This window comes from Engystomops pustulosus, chromosome 7, assembly GCF_040894005.1.
Source record: "Engystomops pustulosus chromosome 7, aEngPut4.maternal, whole genome shotgun sequence".
Taxonomy (NCBI): domain Eukaryota; kingdom Metazoa; phylum Chordata; class Amphibia; order Anura; family Leptodactylidae; genus Engystomops; species Engystomops pustulosus.
This window is the reverse complement of record NC_092417.1, coordinates 45555602-45570714: the sequence shown is the minus strand read 5'-3', so window position 1 is coordinate 45570714 and position 15113 is coordinate 45555602. Positions and strand designations below refer to the sequence as shown.

General features: G+C 44.1%; 1 protein-coding gene across 1 annotated transcript in view; it reads right to left on the bottom strand.

Moving 5' to 3' along the window:
- Positions 1-9174, bottom strand: part of TMEM260 (transmembrane protein 260) — a 50455-nt gene extending 41281 nt beyond the window's left edge. The window contains exons 1-2 of the mRNA XM_072115748.1: positions 9057-9174; positions 6419-6640 (exon numbers count right to left, since the gene is read on the bottom strand). Of these exons, the coding sequence (XP_071971849.1) occupies positions 6419-6578 (160 nt within the window). The 5' untranslated portion in view covers positions 6579-6640; positions 9057-9174. The remainder of the gene's footprint in view (positions 1-6418; positions 6641-9056) is intronic.
- Positions 9175-15113: the final 5939 nt, after the last annotated feature.

Here is a 15113-nt window from a genome sequence, read left to right as displayed (position 1 = left end):
GTAACCCAGGGACTGCCTGTATATAATACCTAGGTGTTGTGGTACAAGTTTTTATTTTTATAGTCTTGCTTTCCAAGCATCGCTCCTTCTGTATTTGTCCTGATTCTAGCCTCCTCCCACCTCTCTGTGACATGGAGTACCGGCTATACGTCTACCTCAATACATCAGCTAAGTCTCATGGTCAAGTGTGAAGACGGGGCCATTGAATGAGATATCTGGCCGCTTCATCCCTTCTCCAACACTGAGAAAAGCAACGCAAGAAAAAACCTTGGGATCACAACTGAAATTCTGAAAAAAGTGCAACTTTTAATTATATAAAATGTGTAAACCAATCAAACTACTTTTTGCGGACCTGGGTGACCTATGTGGGAACTATGTACTGCATTTTTGGTTATTTTGAGTGGAGGTTATGCAGAGGTTTTGGAGCCCCTGCAGAGTTCATGCATGTGACCTGCCTCACCAATCAGGAAAACCCTTATTTAGATGGATGCAAACAACAAGGTTGACGAGTGACCAATAGAGAGAGAAACAAGATCTGAAACCTGATTGGTTGCCATGCCCTGGCTTTACTTTTCAGTTTCTCCAGTTTTCAGAAATTTTCCTTCGTGCTACATTGATTGGTCGATAGTACATGGTGTAAAATCTAGAGGCTGGAGCCTCTTGATGTATCCAGTGGTGCTGGAGGGGTGAGACATTCATCATGCCGACGCACAAGGCTGGGGTATAGGACACTCAAAGGACTGCTTTATTCAAACAATATGTTTCAGCTTCTGTAAAAGTTCTTTAAAGCTGATCTGGCTGTAAATGAGATTCTTATAAGTCAATGTCTGGGACCCTCTAAGCTATCTGAACACTGGGAGTGTAGGCTGGATCGTATTAGGAAGACCACCCTCCATATACATCCCAAGGTGAGAGCAAAACCTATCTTGACTTTCACAACTTTTGTGTCCTATATCATACTACACTAGGGTCTGCGCCCTTGTTTTTTTTTTTCCTTTTGCCCCCGTCTCCCATAACCCCGTGACCAAAAGTTCAGTTTCTACCTACCACCAACAGGGTCCTCTCTTTCCCAAGTCTCATTTTCACACCTAGTTCTTCTGCTATACCCACAAATTATCACCAAACTTTCCCTGAAACAGAGACACATCAGAAACAATGCAACAGAATAACTCAGCAGAACCTAATAAAAGATTCTCGTTAATTAGCCGATGCAAATATTCCACTCCCAATTCAACGCTGAGAATATTGTATTTCATGTACGAGAATAAAACCGCGCAACGCAGTCTCTTAGTCTCCTTGCTAATAAGTCATTTTCTTATTGCCAGCACCTGCTCTTTATAAAACATTAATAGCAGCAGGTAGTAGGAGTGGGTAGGGGGCCGGTAAACAATATGCGGAGCAGAAAAGAGCCCGGAATAATGTAATGGCAATTATAACAGACATTGCTATTTAATTAGATTGCTACGAGTCCGAGAGCCCCAGAAGAAAGGGGGACCCTTCTCAGCACATTTCAGCCAAAAACCTATTTTTATTTGATTACAATTTGGTAAAAGGGGGCGTGGGGGGAGTTCAGGGTGGGCAGTAGCCCCAAAGAGCTAGCAATCAGTTCCAGTACCAGTAAATGAAAAGGATGTGAAGTTGACTGTATAGTGCTGTAGGCAGTAATTATCCGTGAGCCTGGGAAGTGGATGGAGAAACTCTAGACTTAATGTACGTAAACAATACCCCACCGGCGACAATTTTCTCTAAGGCTCTTTCCAGGTAACGTCTTTCTACTTCACGGTAATTATGCATTATTTAAATAAACGTAATGTTAATCATTACCGCTGAAAACACACAAAAGTGGCCTGCTCTTTTGTACGCCGCGAATATTGACATACAGTAATATTTTTTCAATAGAAGAAAGCTGTTGTTATAGCCACAATGATTTCCAGCGAACCCCACCGCCCCACCCCGTCATAACAACAAAAAATCCAGATCAGTCTGAATAAGTCAGAATAAAACATCAAATCATTTTAGGGATTTTTTTGTTTTGTTTTGTATTTAAACATTATTACAGTCTATGAAAAGGAACATTTCGTTCTTATAGAAATACATTAGAAATATCTAAACACAAAAAGGCAGATACCGAGGACACAAATCAATTGTTCAACGCTTTGTGAACGCACGTGGGGTTATGTACTCAAGTAGAAGGCGAGATTCAGATTCAGATCTTGACCACCTTACATTATATAACCTTAGAAACTGCGCAACAGGAAGATAAGTAATCATATGGAAAGATATAGGACAGTGGTGGAAATCTACCATCAAAATCCATCATGATAAACCAGGGACACTTACTGATAGATCCAGGCACCGGGACTGTGATAATCTTCTTATTAGTTTTCCATGGCCTCCTTTCTTCTAAAATCAACTTTTAAAGTATGCTAAAGAGTCAGAAATTGTTACACAGTCTGACCCTCCTCCCTGCTCCCTCAGCACTTCCCTTCTTCCACTGTGAGCTGCTGCCATGAGAATACAGCAGGAAGAGGGGGAAGTGCTGGGGGCGACAACAGCTTTTGAAGATGGAGGGGCTCTGGTGACGCCCCAAAGGGTATTTCCGGGCCATGCACCAAGGACATCCCATCCCACTACTGACATAGGACTGGTGTTCATGGGGGGGGGGGAGCAGAATTCCTGAGTCCTGCTGCCAGTGGGTCATCAGGTGACCTAGGTGTCACATGAACAGAAGGGAGAGTTTACTAGGGAAAGTACAATATGGTCTTGTACTTAACCATTTACTTTTGTATTAGTGGCCAACCCCTTTAAGATGGGTGATAAACATCACATCGGTGGGGGTCCAACATTGTCCACTCCTACTGATCGGCTGTTTGAAGTATAAGCCTTGTGATGTCACAATTTTATGACATTGGCAGTTTACAGGATAGGTGATCAATCTGAAATCGGTGAGGTCAGATTCCCAGCACATCCACCAATCAGGGAATATGTTGGGCAAAGGTCTTTGTTCGTATGGGTAGACAACTACCATTGTGTTTTTAAGACATTTCTTTGTAGACGGAGCACCAGAAACAATATCTCCAGATGTGCTGCCGGACTACAAGATGTCACGAGTATATAAAACAAGATGGATGAAACATTGTTCTGAACTAATTGAACCTCCCCCACCTGTTGTCCTGAACGACTGAAGATAATAACTATAATCCACCTGTGTGTAATCTCTGTATTAATCCACCTGCTCTGCGATAGTCCCAGGGTTCTGCATCATGAAGACCCAGGAACACACCAGGCAGGTCCGTGATACCTTTGTGGAGAAGTTTAAAGCCGGATTTGGGTACAAAAAGATTTCTCAAACTTTAAACATCCCAGGGAGCGCTGTGCAAGCGTCATATTGAAATGCAAGGAGTATTAGACCACTGCAAATCTACCAAGACCCGACTAAACTTTCATCTCAAACAACGAGAAGACAGAGATGCAGCCAAGAGGCCCATGATCCCTCCGGATTACCTGCAGAGATCTACAGCTGAGGAAGGAGAGTCCGTCCATAAAACAACAATCAGTCATACACTGCATACACTGCTGTTCACCAAGGAAGAATGGGCAAAAATGATAGAGACCTGATACCCCAAGCGCACTTCACAATTGTGTCCCACTTCTTCACCAAAAAACTTACAATTTTATATCTGTATGTTTGAAGCCTGAAATGTGGCAAAAGGTAGAAAAGTTCAAGGGGGCAAAATACTTTTGCAAGGCACCGTACCTACAGTAGTATGCTGTACAATGTACAGTATAAGGCTGCATTCACACACATGTATGGGGGACGTATATACGGCCGACGTATATGAGGCCGATATACGTCCCCCATACACTTCTATGGGCTCACTGCGCCTTACGGGAGTGGTACGGTGCAGCACACGTGCGGCACCGTACCACTCCGTAGCCCGGGAAAAGATAGGACGTTTTGTCCTATCTTTTCCCGTATTACGGCGCCGCGGCCATATGTCGCTATGGAGAGGGGCTGTGCTCACCTCCTCCTCCTCTCCCCGCGCTGCCGTGTGCCCGCCGTGCTACGGTGCGGCGGGCTCACAGCAGTGTGCATGTAGCCTAACATGTATATAGTAGTGCACATCCTCCATGTCAGGACAGATGCTGGGGTCCCCTGACACTGTGGGCCCCATAGCGGCTAGCTGCTATCGCTGTAGTTATGCCCCTGATTTCATATCTACTAGTCCTGTGGCCATGCTGATGCTTAGTTCCATCCAGATGTATAGGACTGAGCTGTGCCAGCCAGCACATCAGCTGTACGACGTCGAGTGCACAGCACTCATCCCAACATATGGAATAGGGTTGTTGTGTACCTTAAAGGAAATCTACCATCAAGCATGATAAACCAGTGGCACTTACGAATAGATCCAGGCACCGTGACTGTTATCCGTGGCCCCCTTTCTACAAAAATCAACTTTTAAAATTTTGCTAATGAGAAGTGCTCTGGCTAAACTGTGCGGGAGCACCCCCCCCCCCACCACATGGTGTGAGATTACAGCAGGAAGAGGCAGGGGGAAAGCAGGTAACAGTGTTACAGCCTGTAAAGCTACAACACAGAGAAGCTCTGGTAACACCCTCAAGGGCTCTTCTGGATCATTAGTGTAATGTTAAAAGCTTGTTTTAGAAAGAAAAGCCACACATAACAAATATAAGACGATTACCACAGTCACAATGTCGGAAACTATAAGTAAGTGCCCCTGGTGTATCATGCTTGATTTTGATCGTAGATTTCTTTGAGGGACATCTACCACCAAGATGAAGGATTGTAAACCGAGCACACTGACATACTGGTGTGTGCCCCCTCTGGCAGGATCTGCTCTTGTTTTAGATTCTTATGCCCTGTTTTTTTTTTCATTATGCAAAATCCTGAGGGGCTCCAGGCTCTATAGGTGTTTATGGAGCCTGGAGCCCTTCAAGCTGATTAGCATAATTTGACAGTCTTTTTTCCCCCCTAATAACAAGGGCAAAAGAAGCTTAACCCTTTAAGTACCTGGCCCTTTTTTGTTTTTTCATTTCTATTTTTCACTCCCCACAATCAAAAATCGAGAACTTTTTTTTTTTACCCATAAAGCCGGGTGCCAACTTGTTTTCTGTGTTACAAATTGCACTTCATAGTGATGGTATTTATTCTTCCCTGCCATGTACTGGGAAACAGGAAAAAAATTCCAATTGCAGTGAAATTGGTGAAAAAATGCATATGCGGCTTTTTCTTGTAGGCTTGGATTTTACGGATTTCACTATACGCCACAAATGACATGTCTATTGTACTTTATTCTTTTGGTCGTTGCGATCACCGGGATAACAAATTTGTATAGGTTTTATAATGTTTTCATACATCAATGCTAGTATTTTAGGACTGTACGACCTTCTGATCACTTTTTATTGATTTTTTAATATTTTTCAAAATGGCAAAAAAGTGCCATTTTCAAATTGGGTGATATTTTCTGTTACAGGGTTAAAAGCAGTGAAAAACCGTTATTATATTTTGATATATCGGGCATTTTCGGACGCGGCGATACCTAATGTGTTTATGATTTTTACTGTTTATTTATATTTTACCAGTTCTAGAGAAAGGGGGGGTGAATTTTTAGGTTTTTTTAAATTATAATTTTTTTAAACTTTTTTTTATTTTTTACTTTTACTATTTTTCAAATTCCCTAGGGTACTTTAACCCTTGGTTGTCCGATACTACCATATACTGCCATAATACAGTACAGTACTAACACCAATCACGGGTGTTACAGGTAAGTCTTTGCTGCGACATGTAGCAAAGACTTATCGGCTATGATGAGGGATCAGCCCGTGATCCCCATCCATGCTCCCACAGCCGACCCGTGACGTGCTATTATGTCACAGGTCGTGAAAGGGTTAAAGAAGAGCCGATCCTACCAGCATGTACGCGTGCTTGATTTACATCCTACATCCTTCATCCTGTTGGTAGACGTCCCTCAAATTCAAATTTTTTGCCACAAAGGCTATTTTTATGCTTTTCACAAAATGTACATCACAGGAAAATCAGTAGGCGCCATCTCTTCAATGTTTTAGGTGTCTACTTTTATCAAATATAGGTGTATGTTTTTTTTTTTCTTTTTTTAACGTTACAATTCAGGTTACATGTTTAATAGTTTTAACAATTTTTCTTGATGAAGAACTGATTGGACAGTATATATATCTATTATATATTTTAATCATTATCTGATACTAATATTTGCTTACAACAAAACCTGTGCTTTTTACAAACCTGTTAAATAAATATACATAAAAACAACAATGTATGCAAAGTATGCAAAGCTGTTTGCAATTGTAGCGCTTCTAAGTAAAAGAAAAGATTTTTCCGTGCCTCCCCCTCCCATCCCCCACGTCGTGCTGACTGTACCTGAATCTCCTCCTGGTACAGATGGATGTAATGTCTTTACATATACAGCAAACACACAAGTGAACACCACGAGGCTCCAGGAGGCAAGGTGCTGTTCTTCTGGTTTTCCAGGGTCACTATGGGTTTTGCTTGAAGGTTTCACAGACTTTGTCTTCCCCATTGTAAGAAGTGATCTATAGACTTCTCGGTTATTGGCAGAAACTGGCGATACCACTTATGTCACTAGAAGAGGATGACAATAAGATCTGTGTTATTATATGGCATAGGATTACTAGACGGCTAGTAGTACAAGAAAGCCATTTGTAACCTTATTGTTCTCCTAATATTCACCCTACAGATCTACAATAAGCAGGGGAGGCTTATTCTCCATCACAGTCCATAGTGGTGCATTGTGGTCACTGATGCAGGAAGATGGTGACTGCCGCATGACGCCTGGCAGTCACCACCGGCCTATGGAGTGGGTCCTGAGAAGAGGCAGCGCCTCGGACCTCTACCTCATGAATATGCCAGAACGCTTTGAGCGCGGTCCAGCGTTCCTATTGTACAGGGTGGCAGTGTCTGTTAGCTTTATAGGAGATAACGCTTTGAGCGTGGTCCGGAGTTTCTATTGTACAGCGCGGTAGTGTCTGCCAGCGTTATAGGAGGTTTACGATAACGCTAGCAGTGTAACACTGCTACATCTGTTGTAGCACTAGGAGCTGCTTAATTTTTTATTGGTGACAGCTCCTCTTGAAGGACTGTATGCAGATGAGCCTGAGGGGCTCCAGGCTCCAATAACACCTAGGAAGCCTGAAGCCCCTCAGGCTCATTTGCTTACATTCCTTTATCCTGGTGGTAGATACCCTTTAAGTTCAGAAAGGTGTGTCTAGTTTTGGGGATTTTATTGTAAGGCTTGGGTTTGCCCGATTTATCTTATTGGTTGATAAATGAAGCAGGCAAGTCTGTTGGTTTTTTGAGACTTTTGTCAGAAAAGTTGCAAAAAAGTCTTAAATGTTAAAAGAGAAGCGGTCACCACATTTTCACAAATACAGCTAGTGACAGGTGCCTATGGAGCCCTATTAATTAACTGACACCCTTCTTTTAGCTAAATATTGTTTCTCTTACATCCCCATAAAATTAACTTTATCTTATATTCCCTGGCATCAGAGGGGGCGTGTCCTGCCTGGCCGCCCCCCTATCTACTCCTCCCCATGACCCATGTTTTTCTCAGCAGTCAACACTTATGGTCATGTGACCAGGGTGATGTAATCTGAGATCCGTTTACCCAGTTGCATCTACAACACTTACCCCGTGTATGTATCTGATCACATGAGATCACAGCAGCTTCCATGGATTTCTACTGCTCCCCATCCTCCATGGAGGTAGACACATACATGGGGTAGACATTGCAAATGTAATAGGACCTTAGATGAAAACACCCTGGTCACATGACATAAAGTGCCCAATTATGTAACAGAGCTCTCTAAATGTTCCACACAGCAGCATGTCCTAGCAGTGAAACCTGTTAGTCAGGAACAAGGAGGCAGGGCAATGCAAGTAAAATTTACTATAAGTGTGATTGGACTCACCTCAGGTGAGCTTCATACAACTTTACAAACTGATTTTTGTAACATTGCAGAAATGGAAAGGAACCATTTACAAATAAGGACAATGCTTCTTAATCATAGTTTCAATTAAGTATTTATTTTGGATGGGTTAATTTAAATGGCAGGTTTTCTTTAAGCAACCACTTGCCTACGCCTGCTCTGGATTTGAGGTTATTGGAGCAAAAAATTGTGAGTTTTCAATGCAATTCGCAACATAGTGGATTCTTGTGATAAATCAGATGCAGCAGTGTAACACTCGACACGGGGATCTTTGCAAAACTGGTATAAAAGTCAATATATTTTAGCACAATTAAGCTAAAAAAAAATAAGAAAAAAAAAGTTTGATAAATGTTTCGCCATCTAATTTTTGGAAACCATAATTTTTTTGGTGAAAGTGAAACCACACTGATGTGAATATCATACGAAATCACAATAACGGATGTGTTTTTGAAGATGCATGTCGGGACACACCTGGCTGAGATGATGGAAGAGGAGGAGGGGATGGAAAGGAGATGGCAGAATAATGTGTGGCTCAGATCACCCAAGTATCTAAAATATGGAGAGAGGCAACATCCGTAACCCAGCAAGCGTCGTACACCGCTCCTATAATAGTGCAATCAGTGCACCCTACTAGGTGGATTAGATGCGATGTCTCTCCATACCTGGGGTCAGATCTGTCACTATAACACCCCAGTATAATGGAGATCACACACCCCATTACCAGCCAGTAGCAATGTACAGTATATGACGGGTTACTATATGGAGAATGAATGAAGCGGAGGTCATGACTGCACCTTGACTTCTATGGCTGCCATAATGAAGCAGTCACTACAGCAGCATCAGCAACTACAACTCCCAGCACTGTCTCATAGGCAGTGGATGACAAGGCTTGCTGGGAATTGTAGTTCTACACCAGCATATCCTGTAATGAGTCCCTGACTGCAGAGCAGTGATATACAGGCAGGAATATAGTGTACAGTACAGCCCCCTATAGTGCAGTCTGCGGCTCCATACACATTATATACATGTTACGTGCGGCAATGGTCACTTACCGCAGCTGCCTGGCTCGGGGCCGGTCATGTGACCTGTTGTCTGGGAGCAGCGTCTCCCCTCTCCATGTGTCTGACAGCTGCTTCCGCCTCCCACGGTGTCCTAGAAGGATCAAATTCAGCCAGAGGAGAAGCTGCAAGACTTGTGTCTATTCATCTGTTGCTGTATATTTTGTAATGTATTGAAAAGAAAGTGACTTTTTTAAAAGAAATATATTCTTTTTCACATGTAATCCTAAGTATATCCCTTAATATATCAACATACAAACTAATGTGTGCCTTTATACAGAGAATTGTGTGCCTCTAAAGGTTTTGGGGTCCCACTTCTGTCCAGGGAATACTATACCACAAATTATATCAGCTTGATGGTTTATACATTTATAATAGTTTCTTTGTCATGCACCAATATACAATTGATTTTGGTAGCAGGATCACGTGCTACAATTGCGTAAAAGTAAAGATAAATGTTATTGTTTGTGTAATGAAGTTATACAATTTTCATGGATACAAATCCATGGTCACACAGGTGCACGGCTGTATGACATCACGTGACCAGGGAAAGATTATCATAGTGCACATAGAGGCCGCGGTCACATGTACCGCTAGGTTCATAATGCGACGCTAGCGCACTGGGGGCGGTCATCGGCCTGAACGCACATGTGTGGCGCCGGCCTTAAAAATGCAATGCTTGATGTGTGTTAAGTGCATGCAGCTGTGTTTCAGGCCGCGGTTACACGTACCGCTAGGCGTCCGTCATAACGCGACGCTAGCGCACAGGGGGAGGTCCTCGACCCGAACGCACATGCGTTTCCAGGGAAACGCATACGATTGTTAAGCCGATTGCATGCGTTTCTCTGGAAACGCATGTGCGTTTGGGCCGCGGACCTCCCCCTGTGCGCTAGCATCGCGTTATGAACGGACGCCTAGCGGTACGTGTAACCGCGGCCTCAGAATTTGTAAAAGTGCAGTGAGTTTTCTCTGCTGTTTGTGCATGTAATCACATGCGTTTTCATAAACGCAACCACTTTGAAAAATGTCATTAAAACACACCTCAAAAAACGCAGGGAAGAAAACTCCAAGTTAAGACACTTTAACCTAAAAACCAATTGAAAAAGCCTATATGCACATATGAAGCATTTTTCAAGGATGCAAAAACACAATAAAAAAAGGCAAAACAAACGCATTTACCTGTGGCGTTTAAAGCATACGGCTCAAAGCATAATGCAACAGCTAAAGAAAGTTTTGACTAATTAAATTGATGTCAACATTTGTTAGCTACTGAACCATATGCTTTAACCCCTTACCGACATGTGACGTAATACTACGTGCATGGAGAGGGCTCCCGAGTCTTTGCTGCATATTGCCAGCACTGATTGCGGGTGTTTTCCCGCCGATCACCTACGGCGGCATCAAAATTGTCAAATTTCGTTGCTCCCCCTGACGTCATGGGGAGCGGCGATCCGTTGCCATGGCAGCCTCGGGTCTTCCGAATACCCAAGGCTGCTTCGTGTTAACCCTTTCATTACAATGTGCTATCAGCATATTGTAATGAATGAGGAGGAAAATCCCTCAAAAGTCGCAAAAAAACAACACCTCCCAAAGCTCTGTATACCAAAGTATAAAATTAAGCCTGACATGTGGGTATATATAAATAATGGCAGGGGGGGGGGGGGGTGCTGTTGTTGAAGGCTATTGACTTGGAAAATGGCATCTAATTTGGTGTTATTTGGCTTATTAAAGGAAGTAACATTAATTATTTATAGTCCTGATACTGCAGTGCGCAGAGGTGGCATAAAATCCCACGCATGTCATTCACCATATGCTGCATACTGCCCATCTTGATAACAGTCACAATATCCCAGCACTTTATGTGTAATTAGTATTCAACCCTTCACCCATAGGGTGAAGACACACATGGCGTTTTTGGACCGTTTTTACTAAGTGCGTTTTCAGATCGTTAAAAACGCATGCGCTAAAAAACGCATGCGTTTTTGGAAAACGCATGCGTTTTTAAAAAACGGATGCGTTTTTTAACACATGCGTTTTTAACGATCTGAAAACGCACTTAGTAAAAACGGTCCAAAAACGCCATGTGTGTCTTCACCCTATGGGTGAAGTAAAAACGGCCCAAAAACGGCCCAAAAACGCCATGTGTGTCTTCACCCATAGGGGTTGGCGCATAATGCTTCCCCTCAGCCTGCAAAGATATATGAAGAGGCTCCGGCCTCGTGCACCTGGATTAATTCCATACCTCCCAATTTTTGGACTAGAGAAAAAGGGGCAAAGAGTCCCTGCCCTTTTTCCCTAAACTCTGCGCACTTCCCACTGCAAGCATAATATAATATTGATGCCCTTTCCCCTGTCCTCCATCTTTCTCATATTGTGGCCCCTGTCCTCTGCCCCTCTCATATAGTGGCCTTCTGTCCTCCATCCCTCTCATATTGTGACCCCTGTCCTCCATCCCCCTCATATTTTGGCCTCCTGTCCTCTACCCTCCTCAAATTGTGGCCTCCTGTCCTCCATCCTCCCTCATATTGTGACCTCCTGTCCTCCATTCCCCTCTTAGTGTAGCCCCTGTGCTCCATCACCCTCATATTGTGGCCTCCTGTCCTCTATCCTCCTCAAGTTGTGGCCTCCATCCTCCCTCGTTTTGTGGGCTCCTGTTCTCCATCGTCCTCATATTGTGGCCTCCTGTCCTCTATCCTCCCTGATATTGTGACCTCCTGTGCTCCATCCCTCTCATATTGTGGCCCCTGTCCTCCATTCTTCTGATATTGTGGCCCCTGTCCTCCACCCCCTCATATTGTGACCTTCTATCCTCTTCATGTTGTGGCCTCCTGTCCTCCATCCCCTTCATGTTGTGGCCTCCTGTCCTCCATCCTCTTCATGTTGTGGCCTCCTGTCCTCCATCCTCTTCATGTTGTGGTCTCCTGTCCTCCATCCTCTTCATGTGGTGGCCTCCTGTCCTCCATCCTCCTCATGTGGTGGCCTCCTATCCTCCATCCTCCTCATGTGGCGGCCTCCTGTCCCCCATCCTCCTCATGTGGCGGCCTCCTGTCCTCCACCCTCCTCATGTGGCGGCCTCCTGTCCTCCACCCTCCTCATGTGGCGGCCTCCTGTCCTCCACCCTCCTCATGTGGCGGCCTCCTGTCCTCCACCCTCCTCATGTGGCGGCCTCCTGTCCTCCACCCTCCTCATGTGGCGGCCTCCTGTCCTCCACCCTCCTCATGTGGCGGCCTCCTGTCCTCCATCCTCCTCATGTGGTGGCCTCCTGTCCTCCATACTCCTCATGTGGTGGCCTCCTGTCCCCCATCCTCCTCATGTGGCGGCCTCCTGTCCTCCACCCTCCTCATGTGGCGGCCTCCTGTCCTCCACCCTCCTCATGTGGCGGCCTCCTGTCCTCCACCCTCCTCATGTGGCGGCCTCCTGTCCTCCACCCTCCTCATGTGGCGGCCTCCTGTCCTCCACCCTCCTCATGTGGCGGCCTCCTGTCCTCCACCCTCCTCATGTGGCGGCCTCCTGTCCTCCACCCTCCTCATGTGGCGGCCTCCTGTCCTCCACCCTCCTCATGTGGCGGCCTCCTGTCCTCCACCCTCCTCATGTGGCGGCCTCCTGTCCTCCACCCTCCTCATGTGGCGGCCTCCTGTCCTCCATCCTCCTCTTGTGGTGGCCTCCTGTCCTCCATCCTCCTCGTGTGGTGGTCTCCATCCTTCTCATGTTGTGGTCTCCTGTCCTCCATCCTCCTCATGTTGTGGTCTCCTGTCCTCCATCCTTATATTGTGGCCTCCTGTCCTCCCCCCTACCTAATTTTGTGGCCTCCTGTTCTCGATCCTCCCTCATATTGTGGCCCCTGTCCTCCATCCTCCTCATGTTGTGGCATCCTGTCCTCCATCCTTATATTGTGGCCTTCTGTCCTCATTGCCGTTCATATTGTGGCCTCCTGTCTTCCATCCTCCTCATATTGTGGCCTCATGATCAGGAGACTGGACAATTTGGGACACCAGAGGACATTCTCCTAACCGCCTGGGACGGAAGGATAGCGCCAAAAAACTGGGACTGTGCTGCTGAATCTGTAATTCTACGCCAGGTCCCTCTTGCTGTGAGGCCTTTTGGGTTGCTATTGTGTCCATCATTAAAATGTTTAGCTACATGTGATATCACTCTTGTTGTTCATATTTTCTTTTGATATCATACCCCTATCTCCTAAATGCTGTAGTTTTCTTAACTATCTTGTTGCACCCACATATTTCATGTGACATAATGTACAATCTATGTAGTCAACATCGTGGCTATTACAGTTGCTGTATGAATTAATACGAACATTTAGTAAATTATTTGAAATAGAAAAGCTTTAAGCTATTTATGTTGGTAGTGTTAGAGATTTTTTAGGTGAGGGTCTCCAAACCCCTTTATAAGAGTTGTAGAGTGAATTCCAAATCAGAAAAGGCACCGGTGCTGATATATCAGGATGAGAGCAAAATCAAGACACAGGCTCTGGTATCTTAGAAAAGGCAGCTCATATTTTATTAATCACACCACACTATGGAGAGTATGTTCTTGCCTTGTAGCAGGGGATTGAAATTTGAGAATTTTCTTACATGGGAAACCCCTTTTAAGGTAGTCTGTGTACACATCTCAAAGAGGCCGCACTATAGGCACTTTATGACTAGAAGCTCTGTAGTTTTCGCCATTAAAATTTATTTTTTTTATTGTTTCTGATTTAATGTTTTTTCTAAATAGAAAGTTAATATATTATAATACACAGAATCCAGGAATATATTCTTCTCACCAAAGTTCTTCTAGACCCCAAATCATGTACTAGTACTGCAAGGACCCATTAAAATCTTTGCATTAGTACTACAGGTTATTTCTCTAAACTTGTTCTTATATAATAGCCTGAAAACAAAAGATATGAACACGACGCATCACAAGTTTTTTTTTTTTTTACTGAATTAGTCACCGTGAGGCTACAAATGGATCCATCATACCTGTCCCTTTGTCTCAGGTGTGGTTTGCTGCTGTTTTCCTGTCCTTGCTTATTACTGGAATATTACTTCCCTGAGGAATGTTTTTTCCAGCTGCACAGAACTGACTGGAGATCCCGGAGGAACAGGACCTCACTTCCTAGTTCAAAATCAATTTTTCTGCCTAATTAGCAGCTTTCGACCTGTTCATTTAGACATTTGTGTCGCTGCTGGCTGTTAATGATTTAGACAATTTCTCACCTTGTTCACTAAAATTCTAATCACCAATACACAATGGTAATAAAAGATTATATAGTTACTTAATATATTTACCTCACCGATCAACCATCACAATAAAACAACTGACTAAACAGCTCTGACCTATTCAATCGAAATCCTGAGTGATGGTGGTACAGCATTGCTGCCACTTTATCACCTTTACCAATAGAAATGAATGGAAAACTCACAGCCTCATTGTCATACGGACTTTATGAGGCACATTTACTTACCCGTCCCGTTGACGCCACCGATCCGGAATGTCCGACGAGGACTAAGATCGTGCGTCCAATTTCCTGCATGTATCGCTTCCCCCGCTGAGGTCTGCAAGTGTCCCATGCAAGCCGGGGCCGATGCGCCACAATCCGATCGTGTGCGCCAAAAACCAATTCAGGGCAAAACTAGTAAATGTGCCCCTATGTTGTTTTGGTCCTTTTTCTTCTTGTACGCCACAATTTTAAACCTCTTCTCACATTCCCTAGTACCTCGCCATGTTTTTACGTTGATTCCCAAGTGGAAGGTCACTAGTTCGAAATGAGGAGCAGCCATGAAGAGAAAAAGAAAAACAACATTATCCAACTTCTCAAAAGTGATCGTCTAGCCAAGAAAATTCACAAAATGCATTATGTAAATGCTGCAAAAATACAGAGTGAAGCCTGTCCATCCATCCTAAAGCCGAGTGGTGAACATTATAGCAAAGTCAAAAGGATTCAAGCATTACGAAAACAAAAAAAGGATTTCTAGGAGAAAAACAGTAGCAATAGCCTTACATGAGAAGAGTCTGCATAAATAAGTATATTCTAAATAGTTGCCAGTCAAA